The sequence below is a fragment of the Carettochelys insculpta genome, chromosome 27 (genome assembly GCF_033958435.1).
Source record: "Carettochelys insculpta isolate YL-2023 chromosome 27, ASM3395843v1, whole genome shotgun sequence".
Classification (NCBI taxonomy): Eukaryota; Metazoa; Chordata; order Testudines; family Carettochelyidae; genus Carettochelys; species Carettochelys insculpta.
This window is the reverse complement of record NC_134163.1, coordinates 11,579,631-11,598,539: the sequence shown is the minus strand read 5'-3', so window position 1 is coordinate 11,598,539 and position 18,909 is coordinate 11,579,631. Positions and strand designations below refer to the sequence as shown.

At 45.4% G+C, this 18,909-nt stretch overlaps 1 protein-coding gene across 2 annotated transcripts; it reads right to left on the bottom strand.

Annotated features, from left to right (window-relative positions):
• Positions 1-2,498: 2,498 nt before the first annotated feature.
• LOC142002265 (hippocampus abundant transcript 1 protein-like) lies at positions 2,499-18,426 on the bottom strand. 2 transcript variants are annotated; one of them, XM_074978241.1, is made up of 12 exons: positions 18,112-18,426; positions 13,517-13,612; positions 11,357-11,419; positions 9,395-9,522; positions 8,726-8,840; positions 8,023-8,241; positions 6,743-6,856; positions 5,523-5,594; positions 5,147-5,259; positions 4,717-4,814; positions 3,765-3,928; positions 2,499-3,677 (listed from the first exon to the last, which is right to left on the bottom strand). In XM_074978241.1, exons 1-12 carry the CDS (start codon positions 18,193-18,195, stop codon positions 3,468-3,470), a joined length of 1,476 nt encoding a protein of 491 aa, XP_074834342.1. In that variant the 5' UTR covers positions 18,196-18,426; the 3' UTR covers positions 2,499-3,467. The 2 variants fall into 2 exon arrangements, with proteins under 2 accessions (XP_074834342.1, XP_074834343.1); XM_074978242.1 differs by having other exon boundaries at positions 13,517-13,606.
• Positions 18,427-18,909: the final 483 nt, after the last annotated feature.

Sequence of the window (18,909 nt, the reverse complement as noted above, 5' to 3'; positions counted from 1 at the left end):
TTTACCCTTACATGTACAGGGGACGGATTAGACCTGGGTGGGGGGGGTGAGGTGGTGTTAGACCTTCCCCAGTTTCCTGGGAAGGTAGATGTAATTTCAAGAATTTGCTGATTCCTCTGTCTGCTTCACTATTAAAAATTAACGGAATCTCCTATGGAATGCAACATCCCTGCCACCGGGCCACACTCAGGCTTTCAGAGTGAATAATTCAGTAGTATTGCCATTTTCTATTAGTGTAGACAAGACCTGATTTAACTCTACCAGAGTGGTTTTTCCCTACACAGAAGGGGAAATACTTATATCAGCACAGCACTTTTACTTAGTATAGCTCCAAACCCACTAAGACTTTTACTGGTATAACTCAGTTGGTAAAAAAGTTGCTGCCCGAATGACAAGATTTATACTAGTAAGTGTAGACCAAGCCTCAGAAACTAGTTGCTTCAGGGATTTGCTTGTAAACAGACAGCTTTACGCTAATAAGTATAATTTGCTTAAAGTAACATGTCGTTTGGGTCCAAAAGTTAGGGTTATGTGTTGTCATATAATCTATTAGAAAACTTGTATTGAATGTGTCAGAACAGATTTTGGGGGAATTTAAGTGCTTTGCTGCAGTGCTGAAAACTCAAAAACATCAGAACATTGTTCTAAGGACAAAGAGGTGAAACTAGCCACACCAGTTTCCCTAGACAAGCAGAATGATGAATAAAAATTTACAGGCAGCAACAGTTAAAAGGACATTAGATTCAGAACATGTCAGTTTTAATAAGCTAAGGTATTAAATAAAGGGAAGGATATTTTAAAAATATATAATTTATAATATATAATATATTAAGTTTACAGTTTGTGGTGTTTCATCATTTATATTTGCCTCAGTATGACCACAGTAATGTATTTATGACTTTCATTTTTATTTGTGGGTAGACAAGTACAGTAGCCAAATTTTAATGCATAATGTTAGAGTACGAGACAGCAGTTTAACTTTTGTACCTTTTTTTTTTTTTAAATCTGTAGCTATGTTATTCTACAGAGCTAGGATTTTTGGGCAGAGGGAAAAGGAATTTAAATGGGGCGATCTGCTTTAGGATCTGGTTTTGCTGCACATGGACAGTACCAGATCTTCTTGATCATGATTCACGGACTCTGAGGCACTACCAAGACAAGTCTTGAGAAAACTGGAGCCAATGTGTTTAGTGAAGCTTTCTGCTAATTTATTCCCTAGTCCTGCAATCAGATCCACATGAGCAAACCCAGGTTGTTCCCTGCTTTAACACAGCATAAGAGGATGGGTCCAACTGGGGCCTTGGGTGACAAAAATTGTTTCCAAACTGTTAAACTGTGAGTTATACACTTTAATTAATATTACCATTTCTTATAACTGGCTAAATCCGAGGACTGGGTGAATACAAACTATGTCAGTAGCTCAAACCCCATCTAGGTGAACAGCAACTGTGAGCTGTTACTAGTCAACAGCTGTTCAATAGCCCATGTGAAGTTCATTTTACAAACCCCAGCCCACTTCCCACTGGATGGCTGTCCACATCACAAAAAAACACTGCCGACAGCACTGATATCAACTGGTCCCACATGGTGGTAGCCTCACAAGAGGCCAAAAAGCAAATGAGCCCTGGAGCCTGAACTCCCAACATCCCCATCAGTCCCTCTAGGGCAGGCTGAAGTATACAAGCAGGATGGAGGGAGGAAGTACCTGGCATGTGGTCAGAGCACAACAGTCCTGGCAACTGGAGATCTCGCATCTCACCAGCTCTAATATTCATTTAGAAATAAATGGTATTTTCTGAGCCTTGCTTCAAGTGTCTTTTTGTGACACCAGCATCCTAGGAACTGACCTCTGCCACTATGCCCTAAGGAAGGTAGCTGTGATTTCCTGTTCCTAACGAACGGAGAGGCTAAGTTACCTACTACAAATCCATGCCAGCAGGAAACGGACCCAAACCACAATCACTGGACAGAAGACTTCTCTCCATAACAAGAAAGATCTATCGCATCAAATCTGCTCTAGTCCAAGCCTTGACTATTTTCAGTGGATGAATCCACAGCCCCCTTAAATTAGATCTATTAGGTTACGTGTTCATTGGTTTACAATTACTCCTAATATTTGACTTATATTTTCCCCATAACTGTTTAAGCCTATTCCTTCAGATTCTGATCTCGCAGGCTGAAGAGAATAATTGCTTCCTCTCCTCTCCGAATGCCCCTTTATGGATTTGTAAATAGCTTTTCCCGTGACTCAGGTTTCGAGCCTTTACTCGACTCTGCTGCTCTTCTTTAAACTAAAGCTCAAGCCTACAACTGAGGTCCCTAAGATGCCATTTTTCACCAAGATGGCTGTCCCCTGCAGGAGGTTCAGTAATGCAAAGAGGAATTCAAATCTACATACATTTTTTATGCCGCAGCCTTTCAGACAGACTGAGCAAAAGGCTGGTGTCCCAGCTGTGTTGTAACTCCAAGACAATCATCAGATAGCAGCATTTTGGGGGAAATTAATATGCTTTTAAACACAGATGTAACATGTAACACGGAGTAAGCCATTTCTCTGAACTTTCTCAGTTCCATGAAAGATTTTTTTTGAAACCTCTTATTTGGCTTCCAGAAGGAACCACAGGAAAATGCTACACTGAAGTAACCGTGTAGTTGTTCCAAAACAGGAAATTGAAGCTTATCACTAACTCTCCACTGCCTTTTCATCAACTCACTCCTGTGTGACTTAACGGCAGTGGGACAACATCATCTCTACTTTTGTCACCTCTTTCAGAATATTACTGAAATACAATCGTGCCTGAATTTACTGCATGGGCTGGAATAGGTAAATTCTTCCAATCCTCAAGAAATAAAAATCTACTCTGTTGGACAGTGACTGGTCTATTCTACACACCCACTGGCCTGTATTTAATGCACCAGCTGATCTTGTACTGTCAGCATGAGCTGAGTACACAGGCTTGGACTGTGATTCCTATACTCGCCCAATCCTTAGCCTGAAGTAGTTTAGCCCATCATGCAGAGGTAGGCCAGAGGCTAGTGCTGAGTATACTTGGGGGCGGAGGGGGAGGACATATAAGTGATGCCTTGGTTTTCTCTTGCTGTCAGATCATTTTGTTTACATTAAAGAACAGGGATAGAATTCTGGCTCCTCACTTTCATTGGCAAGGAGAATATATGGCAGGCGATACTGACGTTCACCATTCACAAACAATAACAGGTTTTCCTTCAGAACTATCCCTCTACATGGTACAATTCCATTTCTTCCTTCAGCACCAGACAGTACAATCTCTTTTACAGCACCATCTGGATGTATTTGGCTTTGAAGAACAATTTTCCTCTCCCGCATTTGCTGTTAGTGGTACAGTCCATTGCTTCCCCGCCCCACTTCTCACCCCAACTCCAGTTGATACAGTCCATCCTTGGCTTGGAGTCAAAATGCAAGAGATTCAGGTTCTCTCCTCTCACTCTCATACACTACTATCCTCCAGGAGGGGCTCCTTGCCATCTGATCCGCCAGCTTGTGGGCTGTGCATGTGGGTCTGGGCTCCATTGCTGTGTTTCTTATGGCTGCCCGATCTCAGTGAAAGATTGTGTTCTGGAATGAACAAGGCCACTAGGAGTGACAGCAGGACAGAGCACGCTCCGAAGAGGAAAGGGGGCCCTGGGATAATGCTGCTCTGTAAAGCAAAGCACAGGAATGATTAATGCTGTAACATACAGTGAAGTGAGAATACAGCCAAATATAGTGATGCTGGATAAGATACCTCATCAGTAGGGTTGACCATGACCTTCGTGGCCTTACCCAGGGTTTCCACCTCAGCCATTTCATTCAATTCCACATGGAACAAGTAGAAGACAAAGCCATAGAGAGCAGGCCCTAGCCCATTACAGAGTCCTCGAATTCCAGTGATCATTCCCTGAACCACACCTGGGAGGAAAAAGGGGAAGACAAGACATAAACCTCCAGCTTCCTAAAGGCATCCGTTACAGACAAGACATCTGTATGCAGAAGAACAGGATGAAGTCCACAATCAGAAGATCTACAAAACACACAAACCAATGACAATTTTGAAAACAGATCTCAACTCCCATGTAGCATTAGTTCCCTACAAACTCTTTAACAACAATCAAACTGCCCTTTCCCAGAGCATGGACACAGGCAAATCACGACAGCTGAAAACAGGAAATTGAATTACAGGCAGTTTGACTTTGCAACCAAGGGAATAAACTCAAGGTAGATGGGATAGTCAAGAAGGAACTTCCTCTCTACTTCAAATGAGCAGCAGCTCAATGTTGCACTTAAGAACTATGGAGTGTGTTACAAAATCCTCACTCAAGCATCAGGTATCATTAAATGCAGATAAGTTTTGAGGGGCTGATGGTGTGAGCTAGTTCCTAGAAACTAGTATAGGTGATAGAATATGTTCTCAATTCTCCCTTCTTTTGAGTATACGGATGTCCAGAGTACTCATGCTGTACACAGCAGAGATGTAACATGCAGAGTGGCTGGCATACAGCTCTGAAGCCATACAGAGATGTTGCACAGGATGTGCCCAGATGTTCACTGGGTTTCAAAGGATTAAATACATGCATACAATACTTAGACTTTCAGTAGTACTCCCTTCCCACCATGAAGAAGAATCAGAAATCTTGTTAGGATAACTGTTGGATGAATTTTAATCCAAACATTAGACAAAAACAACATGTGTGACATACCCTGCTGGTCAGGATCGGCGTTCCTGGACACCATGGCACTGATGGCTGGAAAAGTGATACTGGACATGGCAGCCACAGCTCCTGCCGCCCACATCATCCTCCAAGAGAAAGAGAAATCGCCCCATTAAACATTTGCAGAACTCTAACAATATTTGTATGGAGATGCAGACCCCTTTGGAAGTCTTAGGCTAGTCCACAGACCCCCAGGGGTCCATGGGCTGCAAATTAAAAACCGCTGTATTATGCCGAAAGGAGGAAAGCTCGCTACATAGATGGGAAGAGTTCTGCGCGCTAAGGCTGGAATCACAGACGCACACTTCCCTCTGGAGGTGAAATGGAGAACACTTCACAACTATACTGGGCATATGCAGTTGCTAAAGGAGAGGGATGAGAGGCAGGCCAACTGTTTATTTAATAGTGCCAATCTTACCAAGGCTGTGATCCGAAGCCATACCAGGCAAGCTGTAGAATCTGGAAGCCTAAGCCCAAGAGGATGGTATTTTTGTTTCCTATTGAACGCATGAGAATCCCCAGCACTACCGTCTGGAAAGAGAAAATGAAGCAAGGGCATCAAACAATAGAAAGAAAGGCAGCAACATGACTGAATAGGAAAGCCAAGAAAAAGGAGGCAATTCTCATCTGTCAGACCTTGGGCTGTCTTGAAGCAAGTAATGTGCACAGAGAAGTCATCACAGAGGGATTCTGGCAGTTGCCAATCCAATCCTCAATGTTACAAATACTGGTTTATACTCAACAAGGGGGTTGAGAGTAGTACCCAGAGAACGGCGCAGAAAATGGATTCTCACCTGAGCCAGTATGGAGAGGATTCCAACCACGCCAATGAAGGCTGCCACAGTCTCTGAGGAAAATCCAATGACCTGCCAAGACACCAGAAGGGGACACTATTTCAGACACAAAGTTCTGTGGCACCTTGTAGACTAACAGATGTTTGCCCACGAAAGCTTATGCTCCAAAATATCTGTTAGTCTATAAGGTGACAGAGGACTTCTTGCTGTTTTTGAAGACAGACTAACTCGGTTTCCCCTCTGATATCTCAGAGAGAGTTTTGTGCCGTGTCTGAGAAAAGCCATGCCAGAAGAGTTCTCTCTAGTGCTAACTGATATACATTATGTGTTGCTTGAGCATTAAAAAACCACACCCTTCATCTCCTCATTAACACCTCCACTATGCCCAGAACACCTCTCTCAAGGAGAAGTTGCTGAATGGGGACCAGTTTTGCACAGCTCCTCTCACCCTATTTAAAGCTACCACAGTTTGGATCATCCAGAAGAAGGGAAAAGAGCAGATGAGGTCTGGTTATACTGGGGAGAGAGGCAATGGAAGGTGACAGTTTGACTGGAAACCAGCTTCCACTCAGCAGCAGCAAATTGGAACTGCTGGGCTATGTCTACACTAGCCAAAAACTTCGAAATGGCCATGCAAATGGCCATCTGAAGTTTACTAACGAAGCGCTGAAATACATATTCAGTGCCTCATTAGCATGTGGGCGGCCGCGGCACTTCGAAATTGATGCGGCTCACCGCCGCACAGCTCGTCCAGACGGGGCTCCTTTTTGAAAGGGCCCTGCCTACCATCCCCAACCCCCTCCTCAACCACAGCCCCTGTACCATCCCCAACCCCCCCCACCACCACATCTGCTCATAGGAATAAGGGGACTTCGAAGTAGGCGGGGTCCTTTTGAAAAGGAGCCCTGTCTGGACAAGCCGCGTCAGTTTCAAAGCGCCGCGGCTGCCCGCATGCTAATGAGGTGCTGAATATGTATTTCAGCGCTTCATTAGTAAACTTTGAAATGGCCATTTGCATGGCCATTTCGAAGTTTTTGGCAAGTGTAGACACGGCCCTGGTGTGTGGCCAAGTGCAAATTCCCACAGTCTGGCGTGAGTGGGTAGAAGCTGCTGCACCAGACAGAGGAGTCGGGAAGGAAATTAAAGAAATGTATGCAAGTACAACAAGCCCTATAACCCTTTCATTTCAAAATGGGTACCTTCTGACCCCAGTGACTGACCTGTCTTAAGTACAGAAAGAAGCTGGAGTACTGGCCGGCTTCAGGTAGGTAGGAGAGAAACACCGTAATGCAGATGAGAAGCACAGTGGAATCCTGACCCACTTTACGGAGAGACTGGAGGGAAAAAACAAACAAGACCGTTAGGCTCCTTGTGATCCAAACCCAACACAGATTGTTACTTAGCACACTGCGTGCCCTAGAAAGGCTTGTTCTGCACATCAGAGGGACAAGTCTGTAGGATGGATCAGTCAGCCTGGCACCAAATTACTTCTGCCTAGGCAAGCTCCTCCTTTTGTCCCATTCCCCCAGCTGTGGGACACTTCATCTAATGCTTAGCATCATCGAGAATCCAGATGGATTTCTGGAACTCTGGCTCTCCTCAAAGCGTTAACATGGAAGTGACTCTACTTTGACAGTACTTGGGTTAGAGGCTAATCTGGACAACAATGCCTTTGTTCACTAGTGGAGTTCCGTTAATTCACTAGTTCATCGTGAAGATAATCCCCTTCATTCCTTTTCACTTCATCCAGATTCTAAAGCCACTAAGTTTTACAGGAAGCAGTGAGAGGCTTAGAGAATCCAAAGACTTGGCAGATCAGACCATTGTTCCATGAAGATTTCTGCTCCTATTGGGATAACACACTACAAATTTCAGAGGAAGGTAAAGACTCCTCTAATGCTCCTGGGAATCCATGCAATCCTACGTGGCAGGTGGAACGACAGCCATGACCATGACCAAGGTGGTCAGCTTGCATCCTGAAGGGAATCTCTTAACCTTTCATATCTTAATTTACATAGTCAAGAGCATTATTAGTTGTAGAACTCTGTCAGCATTGCTCCTAAGTGACACAAAGGTAAGGAGCAAAAAAGCCTCAAGCTTTTCTGAGCTCCAAGCAGCACCCTCCAGGCTAAGAGAAGTAGTAACATGCTAGGTATTTTGCATAACTACCGAGAGTGCATCTGCAAAGCAATAGGATTTGCTTTCACACCAAGTGTTATTTACAACAAAAGATGAGCTTATTCAGGAGCATTGGGAGATGTTTTCAGTCATTATGTAACCGTGTACACTGAAAACTCATTATCTAGCACTGGATAATCGCTAGATACAGCCAGACATCATCTGTGCGCCTGATACAATGTCTAAATTCACATTCTTTACTTCCTGCAAGATGATTCCCTTTTTGTCATCACCCTCTTATTAGAAAAGCCATAATTGAACCTGGGGAACTAGCTCTAGAAGTTAAACTGCAGTGAAAAATAGCCAGGAGTAAGCTACTTACTGCAAACGGATCTGCCTGTTCCCAAGAGATGGGAGCTCCCCAAGACACAGGGCGCATCTCCTCCGGCAGAGATTCTGGTACAGCTAGCAGAATGAAGCCAATGTCCAGCAGAGCAACCCCTGAAGCCAGCACCACCACCAGTGTATCACCATAGGCTTGGGACAGGTATGCACCAATTGCTGGACTTGTGACCAGGCTGGCTGCAAAAGTGGCTGACACCTGCAGCATAAATAAAAATGTTATTATAATGTCTTCTGACCAAAGCCTACCCTCTTTCCTGGAGTCGTCCAAGGCCATCAGCGCCACTAACAAAAGTAGCCTAATCACAGGGGCAGGGTCTCCTGAATATAGAAATGTGCTATTACTTCATGATAGCGTTCAGGCTAGGTCATGACAACAGGCGATAACCAGAGGCATCTCAACCAATACTTGAGGTGTTTTCAGTAATCTTATTAGAACACTATCCAAGAACAGCAGAAGCTCCAGGTGCTCAGCCACTGTTTTGTTTTTTTAACATGTTGTTACTCTTGGAATCAGGAATGGGACTGTCAACACACACAGTGGATTGTGGATGGTGCAGAAGTCCTGAGCAGAATACACACAGAGAGGCCACTCTTAAGATAGCTGTCCCACCCCACCAACTCTGAATTCTGGAGAGCCAAAGTCAGTCTTTGGGGAATAAACTAATGAAGCAAGTCCTTACCAAGCCATAAGCTGTACTGCGTTCATGTTCCTGTGTGATATCAGCAACATAGGCAAAAATCACTGAGAAGGTGACAGCAAAGACTCCAGACATGGAAATGACTGCAAAATACCACCTAAAAGAGATTCCCAGGGACAGAGTGAGAGGAAGCCACAAGAAAAACACTGGAGCCTAATGCTGGTGAACAAAAGTCTTCTCCACATCCCTGCTTCCATTCATTTTATCTTACTTCATCCTGAAGTGCACAGAAACGCGGCTGGACTTCCTTTCATTTTAACATTTCATGGCTTAAAAATCCAATCCAGACCCATCTCTGGCTGAATTTCACACAGGAAGGGAATATCAATGTGACTCAGTACTGATGCAGTTTTTAGCAGTGTGAAGCAAACACTAGAAGGCTTCTCTTTCTTACAGGAGTTAGGATCCAATGTGGTGTGAAGGAAGCTCTGGGGGTCAAGGAAAAGTTGCCTCCTCAGGCCTCTTTCCTTCATCATATATGCCCCTCCGATCTTCTCCACAGCCAATGAACTTCCAGATCCTCCTCACTCCAATACCTTGAGTGATTACACCTCTGAATTCCCTCTTCTGACGTGCTTACTCATCTTCTGAATTTGATCCCTCCCATATCACTGCATCTTCACATCATCTCTATTACAACCATAGACTCACCATGGGCTGATCTTCATGAGAGGTATCGGTGCACATGTGAAGAACACAGTGAGGAGAAGAAAGGACTTCCTGCCCCAGACATCAGAGAGAGCACCAATCAATGGGGCACTCAGAAAGGACAGCAAGCCCTAGGAGAAGAGAGCGATTCATACTCGGTACAGATCCTACAGGCACTTTCTCCGATTGTCAATAGGAGAGTAAGAACTGTAATGTAACCAGTACAGATGACAGCAATCCACTGTACTGGTTTTCTAGGAAGAAGCAAGGTCATCAAGACATGACGAAAAGCAGTCATGGAGCACTTTAAAGACTAACAAAATAATTTATTAGGTGATGAACTTTGGTAGGACAGATCCACTTCTTCAGATGTGAAACAAGTCTGTCTCATGAAAGCTCATCAACTAATACGTTATTTTGTTAGTCTTTAAAGTGCTCCATGACTGCTTTTTTGTTTTGATAAAATACAGACCAACAAAGCTCTCTCTCTGTTACTAAGACATGACAATTCACTAGCCAGTTGAAATCTCTACACTGGAAAAACTCAATAAAGTTGAAACTGCTAAGTGCTCAGAAATTATTTCTCTTCTCCGTAAGCAATCAGAATCTGCAGCTGTTGGCTTCCCATGCCTGTTTTACAGCAGGGAATTGTCATTGCCAGGGGATGCTGGCAAAGCTTCAAAATGTCACATTTGCCACATTTCAGGGAAAGTTCTGGCTCAACATTAAGACCTGGTGTATATGAAGAGAAACCAAGTCCATTCAGATCCTATAATTCTCCAGATCTAGAAGCTTTTCATACTCAAACAAAAGCTCTTTAAGGTGTATGTGGAATTACCTGAGTTGCCCTACTCATGAGAAAAATCCTTCAATGATCATCATGCTCCTTGTACTGGTGTGCTCCTGCTAAAACCAATGCCCAGCTCAATGATCAATTCTGCCATGTTACCAAGCAAATTAGAAAGTGATTTTGTGCTAGTGCTTGCCAGCTTCTGTAATTCCCCCACAGGCACTGGGCCATTCTGTAACCATTTCGGCAGTTGCTGCATGGCTCCATAATCACTAACTTCTCCACAGGAAGGCTGAGTTTCTATGGTTACATTGTTTTTAATTTTATTACTGAACAGCTACAACAGTACCAATATTTTGTTTTCTTACGGTCTAGTATCTGGCCTCTAGGGTGTTCTCACGCTGTTCTGGCATATTATTAGCTGTAAGCACAGTAAAGGGTGCATGTTTCCAGAGCTATCCAGCAGACTATCAGTGCTATTTTGGAAGAAAATACCTAAATGGGTGAGCAAACAGAATCAACAGAGTATGCAAACAGAACTGGCCTTCTGCTGTGCTTGCCAATGATGTGTCCACTTACCCACCATAGATCAGACTAACTACAAACAGCTCTCTGATAATAATTAGGGATGTTAAAGAGCAAGTAATCAGGTAACCGAATATCCACTAAAATTTCTGATGATTACTCAATTAACTGCCACCCCCTACCCTTGCTTGCCTGCCACTCTGCATTTAAAAGGCTGAGCTGGCACACAGGCTGGCTCAGCTTCTGTCCCCACCATGGGGATTGGGCTCTTCCTCCTCCACCCCTGCCACTGTGTTGACTCAGCCTTTTAAATGGAGAGCTGCAGAGGAAGGGGAGACAGAAGGTGAACCTCAGAACATCAGCAAGGGAAACTGCCTAATCCTAGTACAAGAAGGGACAGAGGTGAAACCACAACTCCTTATTTACTTGCAGGGAGGCTACAAGTAACTGGTAGCACTAACCCGATAACCGTAAGCATCAGCTTATTGATTAGTTGTGTAACCAGATACTTGATTACATCCCTAATTATAATGACCTTCCATTGCTGCTGACCCTGTTTCTCAGCTTGGAACAAAGCCCAGATGAGATGACCAGGCCCACTGTAGTTCTACAGCACTGGTTCTTTAATATAGAACGAAAGAATTCTTTACCTTGACCCCATGGATCAGGCCATTCATCAGGAATGTGTGCTGAGGAAAAGTCCGGTGTAACACCTGTGGAGACCAAGTCAACTATTTTACAGATCCCTCACAATGTTCTGCTGTTAAAGGCCAAGAGACTAAATACGTCTGCAATCTACATTTGCCCATAGCAGCAGTCCTCCTATTCCCATGACACAGTCACCACATGACCGGCTAACAAAATATAGGGAGCCCTATTGTTCCCTCATCTATGCTAATAGCAGCCACTTCTCCTCACTAGCCACAGGACTCTGAGGGACTGTGTTGGATTTGGGGAGGGGGTGAGCTCATGACCACATTTCTCTAACACTGAGGCCATTTCAAACAAAGATATCTCCATCATCACCTCATGAGCCTAATACCTACTTACGCTTTTCATTTGACTCAACAAGCCCTCACCCCTATCTACATGATTTACTTTAACAGATGTACTTCTAAGGGCTTTTGTGAACAAGCACTTCTTTCTACAGCAATTACATAGATCCCAGAAATCAGCTGAAAGATCAGTATGCTACATTAAACTCTAATGTGACTTGTCATACCAGCTGCAGAAAATAAGTTCTGAAAGCTGAGAATCCTTCTGGAAACTGCCAGTTTGGAAGTTTCCAGTCACTAAATTAATTCAAGAAAAATTTGAGTTGGGAATTAGAGTTCTTTTGATAAAGCTAACCCTTAGTTCTTGGTTTCATTGTGCCATTTCCTGCGTCATCTATATTGGTCATCATGGGAACACATTGGGTGAAATAGTATTTTTTAAACAGACCAACTTTGGTTGGTGAAGAAGACAAGCTTTCACCCTTACATTGCAATTCTAACGCAGCTATGAAGAAGCTCAAAAGCTTGTGTTTTCTACCAACAGAAGTTGGTCCAATACAGCATTTCATCTCACCCGCCTTCTTTTTAATACTAACCAACCAACAGGCTACAACACTGCAAAAGAACACTCCAAAAAATAACTGGTTACTACAGTTTGTCATCACCAATTGAGATCTTGCAGAGATTTCAGATCCACGTGGACGGGTATGGTCAGTAATTGGACAGAGCCCCTCCCAACAATTTGACCAGGTGCTGAGTGGTGCTGATAATTCAGAAAGAGGCGACCCTACCTTTATATCAGTACTAAACCAGCGTCCTGCACAAGGGCAAAAGCTGTGGTCACTAAATGAGTTAGAAAAAAAATTAATGCCTTGCTCAACCATTAAGTATCTCCCCTGGCATTTTTCACTAGTATCCAAGACCTAAATGACAAGTTCTGGACAAATTTCTGTTTGGGTTCTTAAACTTTCCATCCCTAAATTTAGACTATATTTGAATGGAATGGGGGATTATCTGTCCTATACACTTTTAAACAATTACCGTGTTCCACTTAAGATGTGGCTGCAGCAATTGCCATGCATAAAGTACATTGCAGAATGAGTTCTACAGATATAAACTACAGTATTCTAGATTTTGACTCTTACACGTGTGACAAAGTCCCTTGTCAGCCTCTGTGGGTCCCTGCGCTTCCTGGCGGATCTGTGCTGCCTCAGAGACACACAGAGGCCCCCCTTTTGCCCAGGCCCTTCCAAAGGCAGGGGTCTCCGCTTAGCGAGCCATCCTCATCAGAGGCAGGACCAGTACAGGGAGAATAAGACCAGTCCCCTTGCAGGCCTGTGCCTGCTCCACTGAAGTGATCCCTCAGGGGAAGGGTGGGGGGAGTCCAGACCCACCCTCCATCCTGCACTTCGGCCCAGGGTCCCTATGAGAACAAGAGGCAACCGGCAGGACCTTTACCCCTGCCCCAAAGTAGTAGTCTCACCCTGGGCCACTTCACCCACTGCTTCCCTGTGGTATCTTTTTGCTGTGCTCCTGCTCCTCTGGTGCACCTCCCAAAACCTTCCCCCCTGCTACCAGATGGGGAGCCTTTTATAGGGAGCACAGGGCCTATCTGACCAATGAAGGTCTGGGCCTAGACAGGGAACAGAAACGCATTGGCCCACCACCCAGTATACTGTCCTTCTAGAAGGCTCCGGAAGCTTCCAGGTAAGGGTCTACCACCGGGTTTACCACACATGCCAAACCCAAACTGTACCAAGATCTTGGCTGATATCCTCAATCTCAGCATTGCTACCATTAGCATAAGTCACTCACCGTTAACATAGGAGTCGTGAGTAACCCCCAGGCAAAAAACTCCAGGAAAATAACCACCACGGCATGGTATACACTGGGGTCTCCAATCCCCTGTCGCTGAAAGAAAAAACACGTTAATACCCTGAAATCTGAAAGGCAGTTTTGGGCACAAATTCTAAACCATACAAGGGGAGATTTTTAAAGTTACCAAAGGCAGGTAGGTGCTCAACTTTCACTGATTTTCAAAGCGTGTGGGGGAACTCACTACCCTTTGTGACTTTGAAAAAGTCTTCCTTTTAGTTCTTTAGGGACAACCAATTTTCCCTACAAATGCTGGACTTAGTTACAGAATAAGCATTTCCCCAAGTGTTAAATTGCAGCTACTTACTCAGATTTTTCTTTCCTGTGTAGGGTGTACCTACAAGGTCATAGGCGTATGGAGAACAGGAGACACACGGGAGTGTAGAAAGTACACAAGGCTGAACTCAGCCTTCAGGGAACTGCACAGGTCAATTACTCTGAGGCAAGGTGTGCCTTTCACAAAATGGGATTTCTTTTTAGTGCAACTTAAACACACTAGAAAGCACAGATAGCATCAAAACAAGTCAAGATGCATTATAAAATACACCTGTAACTCAACGCAGCTGTTTAAAATTTTCAAAGCCACCTAAGGAATTTAGATGCAGCTTCCATTCAGGGGAGTTGTATGTCCAAATCTCCTGTCAGTTGTGGAAAACCTAAGCCCCTGTGTGTGTTTTCTAGAGTAAACTAATAGGCTTCCTGTTCGGTTTACTAGTGGCATGGTGTGAAAGGTATGCTGGAATTTATATCATGCTGTTGCCTCAAACATAAAGAGAATTATCTAGGAGAACTACAATTAGGGTAACTGTAAACAGTGCAAGAGAAGACAACTAAAGAAGATTCTGAGATTCTGGGTGTACTGAGAGTTTTAGTACATCCTTTAAATAGGTTGCAAACTTCATTCAAAGACAAACACCTTCAAAACAGTCAACACCCCAGGGAAATATGGTCATTGAAGTTATTTTTATTTTACACAAACAACTGGGAAAACTCTTTGTTGTTACAAAATGTGAAGATGGAATGCCAGCAATGCTGGAGAAAAGTGCAAGTTTACACTTTCCTGGTAGGAAGAGAGATACCCCTTCCCATCCCAGAAAGTTTCCTCCATCAGAGCCTTCACTTACCCCTTCTCAACCAAAGCTCTGCAGTTGGATCTTTTTGTCACTCAGATCAAAACAAAAATCATGTATGCTCTCAACTCATGTTAGAAAGACTACATGCTGCTTCAGAGGAGCAGCAACTATTTAAACAGACTAAATCACAACAGAACTAGAAAGAACTTGTGCAGGGACCAGTTTATAACACAGCACAGACCATGCAAACAATTGTGTTGGAGAAAATAAGCATTAACCACAATTAGATATTTCTCCCCAACACTGTTTTTGAAAACGCCCTTTTCCTGTCTAGCATTACATGGAAATTGTATTTAAGAGCCATACTAATGTAACAACCTGTGGCCAAATAAGGCACTTTGTTGTCAGCAGGCACTGAACTTGGGATATTCAGCACCAAAAGCACAAACCCAACAGCTAAGTTAAAACCATAATTTTTTTAGCTGTCATTAGCATGCTGTTATAGTTAATATGACCAGACATTAGAAGACGTGATCAACACATATTGGCCGTGTCTACACTAGCCCCAAACTTCGAAATGGCCATGCAAATGAGCAGATGGGAATAAGGGGACTTCGAAGCAGGGCAGGGTCCTTTCGAAAAGGAGCCCTGTCAGGACGAGCCGCGTCAATTTCGAAGTGCCGCAGCCGCCCACATGCTAATGAAGCGCTGAATATGCATTTCAGCGCTTCATTAGTAAACTTCGAAATGGCCATTTGCGTGGCCATTTCGAAGTTTGGGGCTAGTGTAGATGTAGCCATTGAGACAGTGTATTACATTATGCCAGACAACAGCACAAATGTAACCTCTTTAAGCAATTTAATGTGGTTCATTAACATGACTGCAGTTATGCTGGGTGTGGATGAAACCTTGCCAGGCAGAAGAATATTTGGAAAATTATTTCAGAATGCCATGACTAATCCTTAACAGGCACAGTGGATGGTGTCAGGAATCTGAATAATTTCACAACAAACTAATATGCATTTGGAGTACAGTTACCTTGTAAAGTCATACTTTCCTGTAATAAAACATTCCTGTTTTATTAGACTTGGTTAAACAAAACATTAATAGAAAAAATTTCATTCCTGTTTTACGGCATTTTGCATCTTCTACCTGTTTTTATAATTCACATTTCAATGTCTCAACCAGCTTCTCGGACTTTCAATAAAAGGACTAAGATTGGACTGTAGATGAGGGACACTGGTCACTAAGGACTAAGTGAAGTTTACTTTAATTGCTAAACTTTCAGGCACCAAGGCATGATTTACTGTTCTGAATGACCCACTGTGCTTGCGCTTATAGCCATCCCTGAAATAGTATAATTAACATTTCTCTGGCTTCTGCTGTTGCTTAGTCCATCCTCTTTCATATTTAGTCTGTTTACTGCAAGTGTTCAGTTCCCACTGATTTTAGTTTGCCTAGAGAAAACACCATTAATCAAACAGATGTTCAGATATTTATGTTTATTCTGTTAATGGGAAGGATTTAACAAAAACCCATCTATTCGTAACCCTTTGAGTCAGATGGCTCCAAAGTTGTTTTAATGCTAAGTATCACAAGTTAAACTGGCTTATAGCTGTCTCTTACTTCACAAGGAAAAACAGGCAAAACTCAGGCTTGCCTTGTTTCCAACTTAAATAAGTATGTTCTGTTTTGACTAGTCCAAACCAGTTTAGCAAGTCTGATGAAATAGGAAAATGGTTAAACTGCTTCCAATATATGGAGAGATCACTCTACCCAAAAAGACCGTCTCCCAGGACAGTGCTGTAACTGCCATATGAAAAGTTTTTATGGTGCTATTAGCCTCAGAAGCAAGCATCTACTTTACAGATATGATGGCTTGGGAACCATGAGAACCAGCACAGCAGGAGAAGACCACAACTTAGTATATTGGTTTTCATGAGGGTCAGCCTGGTGGGAAAGAGCTCACCACTCAATGACAAACTCTGGTGCACCCAGTACACTAACCGATTAAAATAAAAAGCATGGTGCTGAAATTTAACTATAGTAGAGCATAATAATCTACATTAGAGGTAGTATCTGCTGATGTGCATTGCTGGTCTCTCCCTATTTCAAAAATACTTCCAAACAGAAGGTCCAAAATACTTCAGACAACCTAAAATCCAAAAGTAAGCGACAGCCTACCCAGCAAGGCAACCAAGCCCTCAATAAAGAAGAATACATCTGACAGATTGGCCCAGCTGGGCTCATTTCACTGGAACCATTACACCGATAAGATCCAAGGTTTTCAAAAAATGGCTCCAAATTAGACCACAGCTGTGTCTTCCCACATTTAAGATGGGCCCAGAGCAGTGCAACCAGCACATGCACTCTTGGCTCCCACCAGGGATCCCCATAGCTGCAATCTGGGATTTACACCCTATTCACCAAGAACATCACACTAGGCCAGTGCTGCCCATTGCTCACCCACCAGTAGGGCACAGATGGGCAATCTATGGCCCACGGTTTGCCTGGATCTCCACAGTAGGGACAGCCTTGAGCCTTGCAGGCTGGAATGAGGCAAACCAGGACTGTATCCAGATTGTGGGCTCTGCCTGGCATGAGGGAGAAGTGGGTCTGAGAACAGCAGTGCAGGGAATCTCTGTTCCTGTGCTCCCTTATGGGTCCACTCCCATCTGCTCATGGCTAGCAGGACAAGTGGGATGGAATGCCTACAAGCCCACAGCCATAGGGAGCCACCTGTGCTGCCCCCTGCTGGGGACCTGTGCCAGGTAGACACCTGCATCCCCTACTCCCTCCAACTCAGACCCCACATCCAGCTTTCTCTGTGCACTGTGGAAGAGATTTAAGTGCCGCCCAGCTGACTAGCAGAGCGCCCATAGCACACATTTCTACTAGAGCACCTGCCTCAGTGCACATAACATTTATTCCACATATGGATGTAAAAAATTAAAATAATGTTGCCTACATCCCCCTGGCTCTAGATCCCACCTCCCACCCCTCTGCCCCGGCAGACAATGACCACCCCCTATTTTCAGCCCCAACGCAGGGCTGAGGGCCCCCAACAAAATCTGCTCGTCCTAGGCCTCCTGAAGTGTTAATCTAGTCCTGGGGTGACTCCTGAGCCTTGGCATCCCCCTCCCTCGGGCTGGAGCTCAAAGGGAGTGAGGTGAACGTGACCCTCGCCGCCTCCTCACCTGGGGGCCAAATCCGTGGGGACCCCGGCCCGCTGCTCACCTGTGTGTCCCCCCAGTTGATCTTCCTGGGGAGGGGGTCAGTGGCCCCCAACTCACAAACATTTCCCGCCCCCCACGTCGGGCTCCATCAGTGATGCCTGCGGCGTGTGCGGGGGCTATTGCACCAGGCGGCAAAGGGAATGCCCAGCACCCGTGCGCGAGGCCTGGGAAATAGGGTGGAGCAAAGCCCCCCCCCCGGACCGACCCCTCCCCCGGGAGGACTCACGTTGGCTCCATCCCGGATGATGATTTTTTTGGCCAGCAGGACGCTGCGGTTGAGCCGCTTCTTCTTCTTCTTCTCGCCGGTCATGCTGAGGACGGGCCCCTGCTGCTGCTGCCCGGGATCCGCCGCTGCCCCATCCTCCCCCCGGGGGCCGGGCCAGACTGAGCCCGGGGGGGGGTGGGAGAGGACTCAGGGCCACCGGGACCGCCTCACGCCGGCGGCGCCCACACCATCCCGCCGGCGGCGACCCGCTGCGTCCTCCCGGGACCAACCCCACCCCGGCCGCGGCGGCGCCGCCTGTCAGCGCCTCCCCCTCAGCGTCGCGCCCGCGCTTCCGCTCGCTGCGCGCGCAACCCAGAACGGCCTCCGCCAGCCCCGCCCCTTCCCTCAGCCCACAGCGGCAGCGACCGACCACGCCCCCCGCTCGCGTCCCATCCGGTCTGTGCCGCCCTTTGCCACGCCCTCTCCGGCCGGGCTATTGATTGTCGTGGCCGTCAATCATTTCTGACCGCCTATCGCGGAGCTCCGCGCCATCTTTCGTTCGGGCCGGTTCTATGAGAAGACCACGCGGGGGCGGGCTGCCCAGCGCAGCCTCGTTTTCTCCACCCCCCTTCGGGATTGCCTCTTCTACACCGGCGCAGTAAGCAGTCCAGCCCTCTGATTGGACGAGACTGTAGATAGGCGGGGGGGGGAAGGTGGAACCATTGGGTAACGGCCAATAACGGTCGCTGTGATAAAACACTTTATCGGGCTGTTCCACTAGCTGATGAGGGAGGCTCTGTGGGGATGGGAAGGATTGTA